The sequence below is a fragment of the Leptidea sinapis genome, chromosome 5, assembly GCF_905404315.1.
Source record: "Leptidea sinapis chromosome 5, ilLepSina1.1, whole genome shotgun sequence".
NCBI lineage: Eukaryota > Metazoa > Arthropoda > Insecta > Lepidoptera > Pieridae > Leptidea > Leptidea sinapis.
Window position 1 is genome coordinate 6,193,586 of NC_066269.1, and position 18,926 is coordinate 6,212,511.

The 18,926-nt window shown below is 34.9% G+C and overlaps 1 protein-coding gene across 1 annotated transcript; it reads left to right on the forward strand.

Annotated features, from left to right (window-relative positions):
* Nucleotides 1-1,104: 1,104 nt before the first annotated feature.
* LOC126964597 (endocuticle structural glycoprotein ABD-4-like) lies at nt 1,105-18,402 on the forward strand. The gene is made up of 4 exons (XM_050807799.1): nt 1,105-1,176; nt 12,943-13,067; nt 15,209-15,383; nt 18,053-18,402. The coding sequence occupies exons 1-4, from the start codon at nt 1,165-1,167 to the stop codon at nt 18,149-18,151; spliced, it is 411 nt and encodes a 136-aa protein (XP_050663756.1). The 5' UTR covers nt 1,105-1,164; the 3' UTR covers nt 18,152-18,402.
* Nucleotides 18,403-18,926: the final 524 nt, after the last annotated feature.

Consider the following 18,926-nt stretch of genomic DNA (forward strand, 5'->3'; position numbering starts at 1 on the left):
GCACTGCATTGGAATATAAGGTGAAGTTCTTGTGAGTTTTGTCACTTTTTCTCAATGAAACACAAATTATTTATGTAGTTAACTTTTAATGGTAATAACAAGACTGTGTCATGTTAAATATATGATTTTTTTCTCAATATCTATTAAAGAAAGAAATGTAAAGAAAAGTATTTTTATAAAAATAACCGTAAATATATAAACCGTTACGAAATTTTTTCAATTATGCGCTATTTTGGCGAATTCTCGGGATGGCGGCCATGTAATGGAAGTGAAAAATGTCTTAAATCTAATGTAAAAACAATTTTAGACGCGTTTTAATCCTTCAAACGTGTTTTATTTATATATGATAAATATATATATATATACTACATAATTATAGTTGTGTATCAATTAGTTTGGTAAATTTTTCTACTGATCGCGCTGAGGTTTCCCTGAGCGTACCTTGCGTGCGAAATGGGTACCTTAAAGAAAGCGGCACCTTCTTTATAGGCCGGCACTGCTCCTGTGATTCCTCTGGTACTGAGAAGATGGGTGGCCGTAATCACTTAACACAGGGTGATTCGTACCCACGTTTGTCATCCTCTTCCATAAAAAAAAATAAAGTCGGCTCAAGACAAAAGTTTACTCAATTGAGTTGAGAAAATATACTGAATAGAGAGATCAGTGTATAAAAGGAGTTTTAACCTTAAAAATTTTCCTTGTAGACATTTTTAAAAGTTTAAATTGGATTTATATATTGTACTATCAGTAAAGAAAAAAAAGACCGCTGAGTTACTTGCGTCCGTTCTTCTCAAGTCTGAGGCAGTCTACTTTGAATGGGTGGTAGTTTTTGACTTTCAATTAGTGATTTTGAATCCTATTTTAAATAAAATTATTTGAATTTGTAATTGAAGTGTACGACTCTAACTCACACGAGACTTGTTATTTTCTAAGGCCTGCTTAAGAATTGAAATATTTTTGTGTGACAATAATGAGAATCTCACGCAAGTACGTCTCTGTGTTTACAGTCATTGCAAGCTTCCCCCTTCTGTATGCAATAGTTAGACAAACCATCGTATCTATAAAAGGGACATGCGATTAGAGGCTATGTACAATCCGGCGCAATCGACGCCGCTAGTAAGCATATGGGAAAACAGTATTACAAAACCTCACGGAGCTAACAACATGGTAAAAATGGTAAGTAATTTACCACATAATATTATTATATCTTTGAATTGGTTATTGTTGTATTTGATAATATATTAAATTAATATGTACACAGTTAGTACAAACGCAAGAAGACTTTTTTTTTACTCCGCGTGCTTTTTTTTTATGGAATAGGAGGACAAACGAGCGTACGGGTCACATGTTGTTAAGTGATCACCGCCGCCCACCATCTCGCTTTTTTATGTTTGTAGAAAATACAATGTTATATTAAAGATGTTAAATACAACCTATGATAATATATGTTGCATATTTTAGTTAAATAACGCTTATTTAAATACCATTTAATTATTTTAATACAATAAGAAAGATTTTATTTTTATTTTACAACTTAAATTTGAAATCTATTTCATTATCGTCGATTGGTTGTGATTCAGTGGAGTTACAAGATGCTACCATAATAGTTGAAGATTGAAGAGCATTTGTAAATGGTCTAGTTGACCATCTAAGGTGTCGAATTTGCGTGACGGTGTGCGCGCGCATTTAAAGATTCACTCGCATAATTTTCACTAACGTGCCAAAAGAATTGTAACTTCAAAATACAGCACAGAAATGGGGTATAAATGTTCAGTCGTGATTAAAATACATTACTATTGTGCATTTTGTATAAATACAAAATGCACAATAGTATAAAAATACAGTAGAGTCGTGTCGAGAGAGATTGGGTGATCATAAAGTTATTAAGTAATATCTTAGATAGATATTGAAACTTTATAATAATATAATCTAATTTCGATGGGTCTGCATTTTCCAAAACTAATCAAAAAATCTACCACAGAGTTTCATTGATAGTGCTACTACGTGACACTACGTGAAAAGTACTTTTAAAATATAAATAGTTAAAAAATAACTAAAAAACAAGCTTTTCTTAAAAAAATGACTGAAATTTAAAATGAACATCAATTCCTGCCTTATCGACGAAAGATGAACAGAATTATATAAATTAACAAAAATCTTATTTTGCAAATTGAAAAATGGAATAATTTTATCAAATTAATTTTTTGTCATCGGTCCTCGATAAATCTACGAAATTTGAATGAAATCTGGCCGCTTAAAGTGTGTCAAAATGGCGCCCAAATGAGTCGGTAACAAACAAACATAAATATAGCTAATAAAAAGCGTGTAATTAGTCAATATTGGTGTTAAGATTTGTAACTTTATAAGTTTTTGTATCCATAAGAATAAATATGCATTTAAAAGTAAAGATAAAATCCATATCTAAATTCATTAGATTAAATATTATGACTTCACTATTCAGAGTTGAATCTAGAAGATCAAAGTGCATCTAAACGTTTGTCGCAAGCAACCGACTGGAAAACATTTATTGCATCTACAATACGTCCTAACCTTTTCTAAATGTACTTTACCTTACCGACAAGCTCATCCTTTACATAAGTTATAATATATTCAGTCTTAAAACGCCTAAAGGGCATCAATTGCGTGTTACTTTAGTAAATAACTTAGTAACAAAGTATGTCAAGTGATTCACATATAATATATGTTTTTATTTATATGTCATAACAAATTTATACATTAAGTAAAGCTGTAACCGTTCCGTTTCTCCTCATGAAATATATTTAGAAAATCTATCATTAGTGAAATTTAGGGGCAATTAAAGAAATAAACATTTTGACTGGAGCCTCGAACTATTATCCAGTGCAAGCTCCTTCGCACAGGATGCCGGCTCGATAATGGGTACCACAACGGAGCTTATTTCTGACGTGAAGCAGTAATGTGTAAGCATTACTGTGTCTCGTTCTGAAGGGCGCCGTAGCTAGTGAAATAACTGGGCAAATGATCAATATACGATGCAATATACATTTAATGTCTCAAGATGACGAGCGCAGTTGTAGTGCCGCTCAGTATTTTTGCGTTTTTCAAGAATCTTGAGCGGCACTGCACTGTATTGGGCAGGACGTATCAATTACCATCGGCTGAACGCCATGCTCGTGTCGTCCCTTAAATTCGAAAGTGCTACAAGCCGTTTATATGGTAAAGGTAAGAAAATAAATGACTTTCTTAATTATACCACAGATTGGGAATGGAGCAACCGCCGTCAGGCAAAAAAACAATATTACTAATACAGAAGAAGCCTCTTGTTTAAGCAAGAGTTTCTTGCGCCCTTTTTTCTCAAGTCTGAGGCACCAATTTCCAAATGGGTGGTAGTTTTTGACTTTCAATGAATGATTTGATATCCTATTTTGAATAACAATATTTTTTTTGAATGATCTATTGCTTGGAATAAATACTTTTGATTTTATATCTGCTCTTTTGTCGAATACGACTACGACCTTCAATACAAAATGCAATCTATTCATTCAAAGCTATGAAATTTGTGAATTGTTTCATTAAATGTGCTAATAAGTGGTAATATATTACAATATTTAAATACATCTATTCATGCATGTGAACGTTCATTAATTGTTAATTAGAAGCACCTTTTGTTTTAATAAGAAGGACATTGTCTCCAGTAGGTTAGTCGCGACACAGTACGAGAATTGCCTTCTCTTGGTTCAGTGTTCCCACAGTTCGACGCGTTCACAAATCTTATAACTATTCAGACATCTCCGTGAATGATTTAATTTGATCTTTTTATTCAAGAATACACTGGAACAAATATGCTCTATCTAAACTTCACAAAAATCGTCACCTTTTTGCTCTTAATAGTGATTTTCATTATTATAACACTTGAAATAAGGGATTGCTTGTAACTAATTCTAGTAGGCTTCATAAGATACATAATAGCTTAAAGGGTAAATGTATACACTTGTATAATAAAGTCCCAGCCACTGTTCAGGCAATATCTATAAATAAATTTAAATGTTTTATTAACAAAATGTCTTTGTCGTAAATACTGGGAGAGTTTCTTGCGCCGCTTCTTCTCTCTCAGAGCGCCATTTGTTTCCGAAGCGGTATCTAGTTATTAGAAATGACATCATAAAGAATTCTAAAGGAATCAATTTTGAGAAAATAAATGATTTTTTTTTCCTTTCATGCCTTTTAACACCGGAATACATCAAACTTAAATTTATATTTATTTTTTATAAAAATAACACATATTAACTGAGATAATTGTATTGTATACTATGTATAGAAAAAATGTGTGTCTGTTATTTTCTCATCCACGAAATATTTCCTTTTTATGACAAGAAGGGACGAGACGAGGAGGACGCTCAGCTGATGGTAATTGATACACCCTGCCTATTACAAAACAGTGCCACTTAGGATTCTTAAAAAACCCAAAATTCTGAGCAGCACTACAATTGCGCTCGTAACCTTGATAGCCTCGTAGCCTAAGATGCTAAGTCTCATTTGCCCAGTAATTTCACTAGCTACCGCACCCTTCAGACCGAAACACAATAATGTTTACACATTTCTGCTTCACGGCAATAAGCGACGTTGTGGTACCCACAATCTAGCCAATATCCTGCAAAGGAGCCTCCCATTGGTAAAAAGCATTTGGAACAACATTGACGGGACTTTCTGCTAGACAGTTTTTCTTTAAGAAATTAAAAAGTTTTTTTTTTAATTTTAGAAAATGAATAAGGAATACACATTATAAAACAAAAACTAAAGAAATTGCAAATAAAATTCGATTTAATTAGACTTTTAGCCCTTTGCCATGTTAATTAAAGTATGTACGCGTAAAAAGTCACGGGGATAACTCGTTATTTTATAAAATTGCTCGAGTAGTCGGATTTTTATTGCTTCGTATTTTTCCACGCCTTATTGCATACTTCATTTCGCATAATAGAAATGTTTTGTTAAATAAATACGTAGAGATATTCTTACTACCAGTGGAAACTTTACCACTGGAAAGACTTTACGAGTAGTAGTTGTTCATGCAGAGGATGCCTAGGCTAGGTACCGCCGTTGTGGCAACTGTGGTTGCTCTAAACGGCTTTAAGATTGATATCTATGGAGCATACTCAGACTTTACTTACATAAAACTTAGCTCAGTGTGATAAAACGCGAACTTGACTTTTGCATTGGGCTGTCTCAGCTTAAGCACATAGGTGGTGGCTGGTGTCAAATGACTATAAAAATGAAATTAAAGATTACACTCAGCTAAGTTTTCATGAGTAAAGTCAGAGTAAAGGCTAAGTACGATCTATAGATCTCTGCCTAAATGTCTTGTGTATCTAAATTAAATCAAATCAAATTAAAATCACTTTATTCATGTAAATCACGGAAATGACACTTATGAATGTCAAAAAAATTTTTCTTATTGAATCTACTGCTACTTCGTAAAGGGTTTAGCTATGAGAAAAATTTTAAATGAGAAGAAGTAGCAAGAAACTTAACGGGTTCGGTGAAAGAACATAAGCTAATATTGAGACTTTAAAACAGAATTTGAAAAACCATTTTTGAGACATGACTAATCACCGATTAACCCTTAGATTAAATAATTAATTTAATTTATACGTCTAGATAGAGTATCTTGCTGTTAGAGAACTGATAAAAACAGGCCAGGAATATTAGCTTAGTGTTCGTGGCAAGCTAGCGTGTATGACAATGCACTGTGCGTGCATTGCTGCAAATAGAAGTTAGTTGTTGTCTTCGACGCTTTCACAGCTGTCAGATCTAAACGTATAAGGGCCGTTCCCAACATACTATCTACAGATAGAGATAAATTACTACCTTCTTCTGTCAGTAATTAGCTGACAATAATCTGAAGCTGTCCCAATATACCCGATAAGTTATTCTTATCGCCTTATATTGGGACGCGTGAATTGCAATTTCCATACAAACTTCTATCGCTGGTAAGCTATACGTCGTCCCATTGACAGACAGCGTGTACGTATAAGGTGAGTAACCTTCGATAAATTTATTGGGACAGAAAAGTCAACGATAGTTACGATTTTTATCTCAAGTAAGAGATAGCCTGAATATTGGGAACGGCCGTAAGCTGAAATATAATATTGCTAATGTTCTCATGTGTGTCGCTATAGACCAATATAATAAAAAAAGAGTGACTGCTGAGTGACGTAGAAGAATGGGCAACGTTCCCACGGCCGTGGCGGATAGAATCCACAGGCCGATGCTTGATAAGGAGATACAAATTAATCAATAGTATGTTTGTTGCATCATTTTACATATTATATTATAATTGAAATGATTTATAAATCGATGGAAATGTAATCTTGACATAAAAGAGTGGCAATGAGTTTCTTGCTACTTCTTCTCATTAGCTCAACCCTTTACGAAGTAGCGGTAGATTCAATAAGAAAAATATTTTGTTTTGACATTTCCATCATTTCCGTGACCTACATGAATAAAGTTATTTTGATTTTTTTTTTTATTTTGAAAATAAATGAGCTTGTCTAATATGATGAATTATATTTATCTTGATGCAAACTTTGAATGTAATGCTATTATCGAGAATTCACTCAATTATCCGAAACCCGACAATCGCACACTCATAAATAATCTACTAACAATTTTCTTTTTGTTTCTATTTATCTGCAAAATGTCTTAAACTATAATAATATTGTGTAGTGGTCATAGGCACATAAGTGAATTTGCCAGAAACTGTCATAACCATAATGTTAACACCAGGAACAGACATAAACTTATGATGCCTACTACTCGGATAAGTCGAGTTAGTAAGTCTTTTGTGGGGCGATGTATATGCCTTTACAACAAGATCCCAGAAAATGTTCAAAACAAAAGTATGACGTTATTCAAAATAATTGTTAAAAAACGTTTGTGTGGTAAAGGTTACTATAACATAAATGATGAATGTCTTAATGATACCACAGATTGGGAATAGAGTGACCGCCCTCAGGCTATTAAATAATAAGTTTAATTGTACAATATTACTTTGTAAACATATTTATTCGATGAAAAAAAAGCCCGCTGAGTTTGTTGCGCCCATTCTTCTCAGGTCTGAGGCATTCATTTTTGAATGGGTGGTAGTTTTTTGTCTTTCAATAAGTGATGTCACATCCTATTTTGAATAAAAATATTTGAATTTGAATTTGAGTGTTGCCAAATATCACGTGCAGAGTGTGCTTCCCCGCGGAAGTATCTACTCATCCTGCTAACTTACTCTCAAGCTTCTTCTGTAGCTAATGTGTAAAAGAGGTGTTACTTTATGGCTGCTATCCCAAGAAATTGCCAAAATAGCGCATAGTTAAAACCATTTCTTGACTCGTTATATAAAGCTTATATTTCTACAAAAGATAATTAAATATCTATAGGATATAAGAAGATAATTCATCTTTTCATTACATTTCAATTTTTTATAGACAATGCGATCACCAAAATACCCCTATTTTTTACAGTTGAAGCCATGCTAATCATTCAATTTATATAAAAATTGTATGAAAATTTATAAATTGTACAACAATACTATTTAACATGACATACTTTTGGTAAGTTTTGTAAAGAAAATTGTATTATACTCGGTGGCCGAGAAGTTGACATCCAAAGCTAAAATTTGAATTTGGCTCATTTTATTGGCCAATGTTCAGGAAAGTTTTTAAAAATAGATAGAAGCCATAGGCTCCCCATTTTGTTTTATTTTTTGATACCTTAAACATTTTCATAAATTTAGCTGGAGCAGTTATCTTGAACTTACGACTCAATTCTAAGCTATTCATAGTTTCTTTTGTGGTTATTGCAACTGTAGTTAATAATTATCAACAATAAAATTAACTAAAAGTGTTCAAAAAAATTACGAAAAAATTCCTAAACTACAATAAGTGAAATAGCGGATAAAAGGAGAAAACAATTATTATCTCCTAAACTACGAAAAATCGTATAACATACATAGGGATGATTCGGATACTCAAGGCTTTCAAATTTTAGCTTTGGACGTCTACATCTCGGCCACTCTGTATAATAAATTAAAAATGTGTTTAACTCTGAATTAAAACTATGGCGATCTTGTGCGAGAGAGGTAACCTAGCACCGCTCGATTGCTCAAGGCCTTTGGCTCGGTCCCCATCCAAATGCAGTGGGGTGGCAAGACAGTCTACTGTTAAATCTTTCTAAAGCTAGCCTTTTTTCGTGTTTAATTTTGGTAATACCTAGGTGTTCATGTATTTCAGCATTAGTAACAAACCACGGTGCACTTGAAATATTTCTTAATATTGTGCTGCCTTTGGATAACATTGAATTTACTAACGAAAACTTAAAAATATATCTAAGTGTACAGATAACGTACAGAGTAACACAATGATGACACTGTATCTTACTATATAAAAATTATTAAAGTACAAAAAGAAAACGCTTTGGTTGCAAAAATATTGGTTGAAATTTAAAATTTACATCAGTTCCTGCCTTACAAACAACAGATTACAATTAGAACAAAAATCTTATTTTGCATATTGAAAAATGGAACAATTTTATCAAATTAATGACTGTAGTGTCATCGGTCATCGGTAGATATACGAAGTTTGAACGAAATCTGGCCGTTTAAAGTGGGTCAAAACCGCGCCCAAATGAGTCGGTTACAAACAAACATACATACAGGTGAAGCTTATAAAAGCGTGTAATTATAATATAACTTGTATATAAGTGAATTATGTCAATAAAATTAAAATGTATCAAATGTTACATTTTAAATTAAGTTCAGTACAAAACAACAATATTTACGTCTAATGAATTTGAGAACATTAAAAGATAAATGTTTCGAACCCATCTGCACCAATGTCTAATTCTGGTATTTTATTTAGGCACCCATTATATTCCTTTGTTATTTACTCTGTTGGAGAATTTTAACCGAGATTTGTATTAACATTCATAAGTGCAAAAAAGATAAATCTGTTAGAAGAGTTGTGAAGAATATTGTCAGGTTATTGACGCGGGACTTCTATATCATTTTAATATAATGTTTTTATTGTTCACCAATTCCACTGCCATATTCTTAAAATTCAAATATTCTTATCATAACCACGATTGCTCACATTATAAACGAATTCGGCGGATGAAGCTATGGAGCGCAATAAAATGAATATGTGTCGCCGCGTGTGAATTTCTTCTTTATATGTGGACACGGAATTTCATTGAAACTTTAGTTGTCCTATTTACAAAAGCAATGAAAAGTTACTCCAAGTTTAAAATTACTTCTCACTGTTATGTAATTCTGTAGTGATTTGTCACTACAGAATTACAATTTGGCCAATAAAGACAAACGGCCATACGTGTATACGCCATCTAATAAGGGGTATTGAAACACGAATGTAGGTTTATGGTGGTCTCATATGATAATAGTCGCTAGCTATGGGCCTTATGAGAAAGCTCATGGTCGCTCAGAGGGATGGAGAGCGCTATGCTCGGAGTTTCCCTGCGAGATCGATTCAGAAATGAGGTAATCCGTAGGAGAACCAAAGTAACCGACATTGTCCAAACGATTGCGAAACTGAAGTGGCAGTGGGCAGGGCACATAGTTCGACGGACAGATGGCCGATGGGGCAGTAAAGTCCTCGAATGGCGACCACGTACCGGAAGACGCAGTGTTGGCAGGCCCCCCACAAGATGGACCGACGATCTGGTCAAGATCGCCGGAATACGTTGGATGAGGGCAGCGCAGGATCGATCGTCGTGGAAATTTTTGGGGGAGTCCTTTGTCCAGCAGTGGACGTTTTCCGGCTGATGATGATGTGATAATAGTATCACATGAGTGTTTTAATACTTAATTATCAACATTTGCATACAAGACTTTGTCTACACCCATAACATGAATCCTCTATAAAAGATTCTGAAACAATTGCTGGTAACATTAAAAAAGCCAGTCCTAGTAACCATAATATCATCCAACGGAGTGCTATTATGAAAACGGATGAGATAATGTTTTACTGAATTTGATGACAATGCTTGTTTGGATGATATAATGGTTATTAGGAAATTGGGTGTTTTAATGTTGGCAATAAGCTAACTTTTTTAGAATCTTTAATAGAGGATTTAAAGCATGGGTGTAGATTAAGCATTTTTACATTCCTCGCAAAATAATTGTTGAGCTTTAATAGAATGTAGGTTTTAATAGCTAATGGACGATGACCTACTTGGCTGTAAAGCTAACAATATACATAATTGGTTAGCTTGAATAAATACAGGTATTAATAAGTATGGACGATGACCTACATGAACTGTAAAATATCTAGAAGTAGGCTCACATCATTGGTATTCGAAGGCTAGTCTCATCGTCCTCAGATAATGCGAGTTTATTGTTTTGCGTTGCGGTAAAGATAATTAGCGTGCGGTGAATGTGTTTACGTTGACTTGTGCGTGTCACAACTGCCATTTTGTTATTCAAACAATATACAATATGTCCCACATTTACATGTTATGCTAAACATTTTCTGGAAACAGTGCTGATGAGAGATTTTAACTGATCAGCTAGTTGTAATAGAATACTTTTTTAAGGATTGAAACCCGTGTTCGTGTGTGATGATATCCTAATTTGTGGCGTGTCACACCATCCCCATCATCTGGATGTGTGGCAGGCCTCCACAGTGCGGTTTTCAATGAGCTTTCTTCCATGTACTGCAAAGCTGTGGAATGAGCTTACTGTGCGGTGTTTCCGGGACGATACGACATGGGTACCTTCAAAAAAAGCGCATACACCTTCCTTGAAGGCCGGCGACGCTCCTGTGATTCCTCTGGTATTGCAAGAGAGACTATGGGCGGCGGTGATCACCAGGTGACCCGTACGCTCATATGTCTTCCTTTTCCATTAAAAAAAAAACCCGGGTCCTTCAAAATTTGCTCAAGCGTACTGACGCTTGTGTAAGTCAGCAGCTCTACCTATTGGGCCACTGGGCCCAATAGGTAGAGCTGCTGACTCTCGTAACGGTACCCTCGGTTCGATTCTCTCCCGCCACGTACTAATGTGTTTTTTTTTTGATTTTTCAATTCTTCCTCCTCCTCCTCTGCACACTCTTGTGTGAGAAGAGTGTATGGTACGCTATATTCAAATACCGAAAGATACGTTTGCTATTTTGTCCCCCTCTTCTGTAAAAAAATCTCAAGCTTACAAACCAGTTTTACTAGTGGGAGGCTCCTTTGCACAGAATGCCGGCTAGATTATGGGTACCAATACGGCGCCTATTTCTGCCGTGAAGCAGAAATGTGTCAGCATTGCTGTGTTTCAGTCTGAAGGGCACCGTAGCTAGTGAAATTACTGGGCAAATGAGACATAACATAACATCTTGTCTCACGGTGACAAGCGCAGTTGTAGTGCCGCTTAGAAATTTTGGGTTTTTCAATAATTCTGAGAGGCACTATATTGTAATGGGTCGAGCGTATCAATCACCTTACGCTTAATGTCCTGCTCGTCTCGTCCCTTATTTACATAAAAAAAAAATCAAATCAATAAGCTCTTTAGTACAGAACTGAAACATACATACAACACTTAGTTTTAATTTCAAATAAACAACCTCATAAATGATTTAGATCTGACTTCAGTGATCAATCCTTATTCCTTATTTTCGAAGTGAATACTTCTTTAGAGGAGTTGAGTACTTTTCTTGGGATGGGTATAAAATGTTAAACTCACGTCAGGACACGTGACCTGACCGAAAATTCGTAAGACAGAAGTTGAAATTATGGATGAAAGTTGATTTTTATTTTTAATGTAAAATAATTGTAATTGTTCTGAAGTATAAATTTTTTTTTGTACCTAATATAGATTTTCATTTGAATGAATATTGTATTTAACCCAAGAGAACTTCTTTGATTTAACCTCATAAATGCTAGTACTTTTATAATGATAAATAAAGTAATTATTATACCAGATGGAAATCAACCTAACATAACACAAACGCATTAATATATTTATATCAATATTAAATGATGATGTATATAAGAACTGGAATAATTCGAATTTAAAGCTATAATTTATTTAACATAAACAAGCTTAGAATTTATTAAATTAACTCAACTAATGCACATAATGATTTTTTTTTTAAATCAATGTTTAAATAACAAATAAAAGACTAATCCAGTGAATATTTTTGCTTATGTACCCATTTATTATTCACAAGTGCTGACTCGTCAAACGGAAAATTAATTACTCCGCTCCGGCTCATTGTATAAATTGTCATATGAAATGTCATTGACTGAATTATTTGTATATATAATATTATATGAACAATAAACATTATTTACTAATAACTACTCCGAAACATGCTGCATCTTATTGTATAAGTATTATTCCGATCGGTTTAGTAGTTTACGCAGTATAGTCGAATAAAAAAAAAACGGCTCTAGATTTAATAGTATAGGCGAATTTAATTTTTTTTTTTTTTGTTTTTTATATTGACACACACATATTATCTTGCCCCAAACTAGGCATAGCCTGCCTATGGGTACAAGACAACGATATATTTAATACAACATACTTACGTAAACATACATAAATACATATAAACATCCATGATTCGAAAACAAACATCCATATTCATCTTATAAATGAAACTATAGCTTAGTAGTCAGGGTCGCTAACCATTCGGCTATATGCGTCGTCAGATTACATCTCTGTGGATGTAACACCGGGTCCAATATGATATTATTTAGTTTTTTTTATATAACTTCTCTCACAGAGTGACATTTTCTTCCGCAGTAGTACCTAGTATATTAGAAAAGCAATCAAAAAGAAATCTAAAGAAATTCATTTTGAGAAAATATAATATGCCTTTAAGTGTTTCTCAACGAATAAGTAATAAAGCATCAATTAAAATATCTTCACTTTTTACATTAAGCATTATATAAATTTAAAAAAAATTGTTTTAGGAGATGTTATTTGTGATGTGTTTCATCGCTATTGCCGCCGCAGCACCGCAAAAGCCTGCCGATCAAGTAATAGCAATTCTGAAGCAAGAGTTCGACCAACAACCGGACGGATCATATGTCTACAGGTAATTTTATGACAGGCGTTATAATATTCACTTAAGTTGGGGTAACACGATATAAATCAAAGATCTTAAAAGGTCCACTAAACAACTCCACGATTTTTTATTATTCCTTGATTGGAAAACCGAAACCAGATCCAAGGTATCTGCCATCATGAAAAATACGGACAGTCGCGGGTTCATAAATATAATCTATATAATTAATCCTAGAAGGCTGGGATATCACTTTAAACAAAACAAATTGTTTACATTTGAAAGAGAGACATCTCAAGTCAATTTCCTAATATGCTAATATTGGGGATGAGCAGCAGAGCAGCATCAACTGTAAAATAGATCCTGTATAATGAAGCCACAATCTGAGATTTTAACAAGATTACCAAAATTTACGAACCATGCGCACTCCAACGGTTGGCTCAGTTGGAAATAGCTCTCGAACGGAACCCGAGAGGTCGCGGGATCGACTCCCGCATCGTTTATAAATAATTCTCGATACAAATTTAATTTTAAAATTAAAACAGAGATCTAGTATAAAAATCTGACAAAAATAAGTGAAAAAATTTAAGCAGTCCAACACAGAATATTTCTGTTCCAAGCAGTTATCAATTCGTTACGATTGGTGAATTTTTATAGACTCTGGTTTATAGTTACTCTGATTTATAGTTACCCTGATTTATAGTTACTCTGATTTATAGTTACTCTGATTTATAGTTACTCTGATTTATAGTTACTCTGAATTATAGTTACTCTGATTTATAGTTACCCTGATTTATAGTTACTCTGATTTATAGTTACTCTGATTTATAGTTACTCTGAATTATAGTTACTCTGATTTATAGTTACTCCGATTTATATTTACTCTGATTTATAATTATTCTGGTTTACAGTTGTCCTTAAAAGTTGTTTTGCAAAGGGCGGTAACTAATACTGCGCCCAAGTGGGCGTAGATAAGATAAGATAAAGAAAGGCTTGCTTTACTGTCAAGCATTTGGAATTAAATTTCAGAAATGTACACTTTGCTATAAATATAATTGAGGCATATATGTATACTCCTATAGGAGTCATACTCCAATAGTTTTTATGAGTAAGAGTATAAGAGCTGGTTACACCCATTTTCGTGATTCTATTATTATCTTATTTAATTTAATTATAGATTTGATTAGAAATTAATTGTAGAATTGTGATTGCTTACCGTGTATAAATGTTTATTTGAGCCCATTTCTTTTTTAACCTTGTAAGCTAGTACAGTGATTTTGAAGTGCGAAGCATTTCTTGGGGGGGTCGCCAGCAGAAGGAAAAAAGCACAATAAAGGTTCAATAAAAACACAATATTTGTAAGAAGGATGGCCTATTATTAAATTATATTATAAACTAGCTGAACTGACAGACGCTGTTCTGTCAATAGACAAAAAAAATATGTACACGGGAATAATGTAGTCTAAAGCCATCGGAAATTAATGATTTTATAATATGTAATAATAAATTGATAAGGATTAATATCGTATTTCTGTAAGCAGCTCTTACATTACCGCGTCATATTGATAGATGATTCATGCTAATTTTGAAAGTATTAAAATGTAAATAGAATGGTATCCTTAAGATATAGACGTATGTCGATCCGGACTTTTCTGTAGATCTATATAAGATACACAATTCCACCATACATTATTTTGTTATATCTCAAATGGTCAAGACAGCGTCTTCATTGAAAGCTCCCAGACGGCTTATTTTTCTCCAACACCTCCAACAAATATCGTTAATATATATAAAAACATATACAAAAACTAAACAAATTATATACTTAAACCTTCCTTGAGTATCACGCTATCCTTTGGTGAAAATAACATGACAATTTGTGCGGTAGTTTTTGAGTTTATTGCGAACAGACCGACACACACGCGGCGGAGTTGTTTTATAATAATAAAAGGCATTTATTTTCTCAACGTTGATTCTTTTAGAATTCTTTTTGATGTCATTAAATATGTAGTGATCTGATTGACAAGGTGGTCAGAATTTTTACAAAATTATGATTGAAAAACACTGAGCTAGTATATGTTATATTGAAGAGATTCAGATTTTGTGAGGTAATTACTCATTGTAATATAACCAACCACATTGTTTATATTAAGTAAGCATACATCATGTTACAGCTATGAAACCGAAAACGGTATTAAGGCGGACGAGAAAGGTACGTTGAAAAAGGCAAGCGGCCCTGATAGTACTGATGTCATTGTCGCCCAAGGAGGTTTCAGCTACACGGCACCAGATGGCACTGTTATCAACCTTAATTACGTCGCAGATGATGAAAATGGATTTAGACCTGAGGTAAGTTATGTATTCGAAATTATTACAGGAGCAATTTCTAACCCCACAGAGATCCAAAAGGCTTCGAAGAAACTGCGAGACATTTATAGAGCGAGGTAATTATTAAGGCAGCGCAAATCCTAGGACTCTTCAAGGCTCAGATCTAGGAGTATTTCTTAAAATCTCTGGTCTGGTACACATGGTATTTGCTCGAATCATTTGATCGCGTGCAACGCACTTGCTTGGAATGTCAGAGAACCAGTACTCTATGAACGCCTCGATCGCTCGGGTTTGGGAAATAAATCGCTTTATTGTGTGTCTTTTATCACATTAAGCGCGGTGAGTGCATCGAACAGATTATACTGATTCCTACAATGGAATTCCCTAATTGCGATTAGGGACATCGCATAAGGGCTACATATTTTTTTTTATGCAAAAACGGGACGAGACGAGCAGGACGTTCAGCGGATGGTCTGCCCTGCCCTGCCCATTACAATGCAGTGCCGCTCCGGATTCCGAAAAAGCCCAAAAATTCTGAGCGGCACTAAAATTGATCTCGTCACCTTGGGACATAAGATGTGAAGTCTCATTTGCCCAGTAATTTCACTAGCTGGACCGAAACACAGTAATGTTTACACATTACTGCTTCACGGCAGAAATAGGCGCCGTTGTGGTACCCATAATCTAGCCGGAATTGTCTGCAAAGGAGCCTCCCACTTGTTTTCTCCCCAGAACGGTTTTCAAGGAACTATCTAACATGGACATCCTAACAGTAGAATAAAATTTCTTACTTAGCTTTTATTCCTGTGATTTCCCTGGTGTTGCAAAGAGTATGGGTGTTATGTATATGATGTTCAATTAGCATCAGTTCAGTACTTACACTCCCTGAAAAAGAGACCTTACTGAAGTCATGTATACGGCCAAAAAGTCAATTAGAAGACCTATGTACAAGTAGTATAGTTCTCCGTGGATTTCGGGATATAAATCATTCTTTATTTATCCCCTTACTTAAGGCCATATCCATACCAAATACACATTTACTGAGCCAGAGCAACAGACAGACAGAGCAACCATCAAATAAAGTGTTCCTATGGTTTTTTTAATGCACAGATTTATTGATCTCCTCCTTCCTCCTCCTGCGTCGTAATCCTCAGTACTGAGGGTCGTGACCTGTATCACTTTCTCAAGTATGATCGCTTTCCATCTATTCCTGTCTCGGGCGGTGTGAAAGGCATTGTGAACCGTAGAGTCGAGGGCGGAGCGGATCTGGTCGGACCATCGTGTTGGACTGCGTCCACGAGGCCTCTTCCCATCTATTTTGCCGAACACAATGAGCCTCTCAAGGTTTCCATCGTCCTTCCTTGCGATGTGACCGAACTATTCTAAAACTCTGCGCAGACATTCGGATTTATTGATCTAGGTAACCTTTTATAAGCGAGTTTTACTGATATTTAAGAGTATTTTGTAGTATTTACAAGAACCCAATGCGAAGTCACACCTGCTAATTAGCATGTGTTATAACCGTTTGAATGTAAAGGACTGTTAACACTATGTGTTGTGTTTGTTCAATTTGCATTTCAATTGACTAAGCTAATCAATCCTTGACTAAGCTAATGTAAGTTTTCTATGTTCATTAATATTAATCCTTACTTTAATTTTATAAATGTGAATGTACGTTTGTTTGTTACGCTCTAACGCCGGAACTACTGGACCGATTTCGATGAGATTTGGTACAACAATAGACTAGAGCTTGGGAAACGTTTAGACGTTTTACCCCCACGGGATTCCTGAAAAAAAGAAATTTACGATTCGATGAGCCATAGTAAGTTTAGTTTTCCATAGTAATTATCCTTGGAATAAGATTCATATAACATGTTGGGATAATCTTCAATTCAAACTTGCTTATTATTTTTAAAAACCCTTTCTCTTCGCGGAGTCGCGGGCATCAGCTGGTAACATATATATTATATCTTACTGTCTCTTGTCTGTATCAAAATTTGTTGACAAGTAACCTGGTTTAATTTTAACAGCCTGGCTTATACAACTTTTTACAGCCTTATAAAATAAAATAAACCCCTCTTACAAAATATATGTGACTTTGTATCATTCTGAACAATTGTAAAAAATATTTGCGTGATAATGCTACAACATAAATGACTTTATATACGATATGAGAATAAAGATGTCGACGTAAGGATATTTGATGAAATAAATAAATTATGCATTGCAGTTTCTACATAAGGCCCGTCATTTTGTGCTCGTTTTTCGCAGATATGTGCAATAACTTGTAGAATTGTTGTTGATTACGACAAAATTAATTTAAAATATTTGAAATTTAATAATATTTTTTTATGAAAATAAGGGACGAGATGAGCACTACGTTCAGCTGATGGTTATTGATACGCGCTGCCCATTACAACCCTAAGGATTCTTGAAGAACCGTAAAAATTCTGAGCGGCACAACAACTGAGCTCACCTTGAGACATACGCTGTTAAGTCTCATTTGCCCAGTAATTTCGCTAGCTACGAAGCCCTTAAGACTGAAACACAGTAACGCTTACACATTACTGCTTCACGGCAGAAGTAGGCGCCGTGGTGGTACTCATAATTTAGCCGGTATCCTGTGCAAAGGAGCCTCCTACTGGTGAATATGTATATATATGAATATAATATAAATATATACGTTTCAGGGTGCACATTTGCCAACTCCTCCACCAATCCCCCCAGAAATCCAAAAGGCACTCGACTTCTTAGCTACTCTTCCTCCACCAGCTCCATCCAGGAACTAGATGGGAACTCAAGACAAACGGCATACCAGACCTGACCTGACTACCGATGCTCACTGCCAGTATGATACATATTTTATCATACAAACCTTAGTTGTACAATGCTATGTTTTATAATTAAAGCAAGAAAAAATCATATAAAAATAAATTATCTGCTCAATAATTGATCTGTGATACACATGAATGTAAGCAAAATTATTTTTGTAATTATTTATTAAATGCAAAAACAGTGCCAAAGATGCATTGAAAATGTCTTTTGAAGTTTTATTACGCTTACTATAATTTATTCAATACTTACTGACCTAGACAAACTGAGGTATAAAATGGATATTATCTTTTAAGAGTCCTTGTTCATCATTATTATCATCATCATCTTCATCAGCCGGAAGACGTCCACTGCCGGACAAAGGCCTCCCCCAAAGATTTCCACGACGATCGGTCCTGCGCTGCCCTCATCCAACGTGTTCCGGAGATCTTGACCAGATTGGCGGTCGTTCTTGTGGGGGGGCCTACCAACACTACGTCTTCCGTTACGTAGTCGCCATTCGAGGACTTTACTGCCTAGCGGCCATTGAGCTTCGTCTATTTTGACCGACTGTCCGTTAAGCTATGTGCCCTGTCCACTGCCACTTCAGATTCGCAACCATCTGGGTTTTGTCGGTGAATTTGGTTCTTCTACGGATCTCCTCATTTCTGATTCGATCTCGCAGGGAAACTCAAAGCATAGACCTCTGCATTGCCCTCGGAACGACCATGAGCTTCCTCATAAGACACATAG

What these genes read in the sequence shown, in the direction of transcription:
- LOC126964597 (XM_050807799.1), top strand. An exon ending in GACGGATCATATGTCTACAG is followed by an intron (nt 13,068 to 15,208) that starts GTAATTTTATGA and finishes ATCATGTTACAG; the next exon opens with CTATGAAACCGAAAACGGTA. An exon ending in AAAATGGATTTAGACCTGAG is followed by an intron (nt 15,384 to 18,052) that starts GTAAGTTATGTA and finishes TATACGTTTCAG; the next exon opens with GGTGCACATTTGCCAACTCC.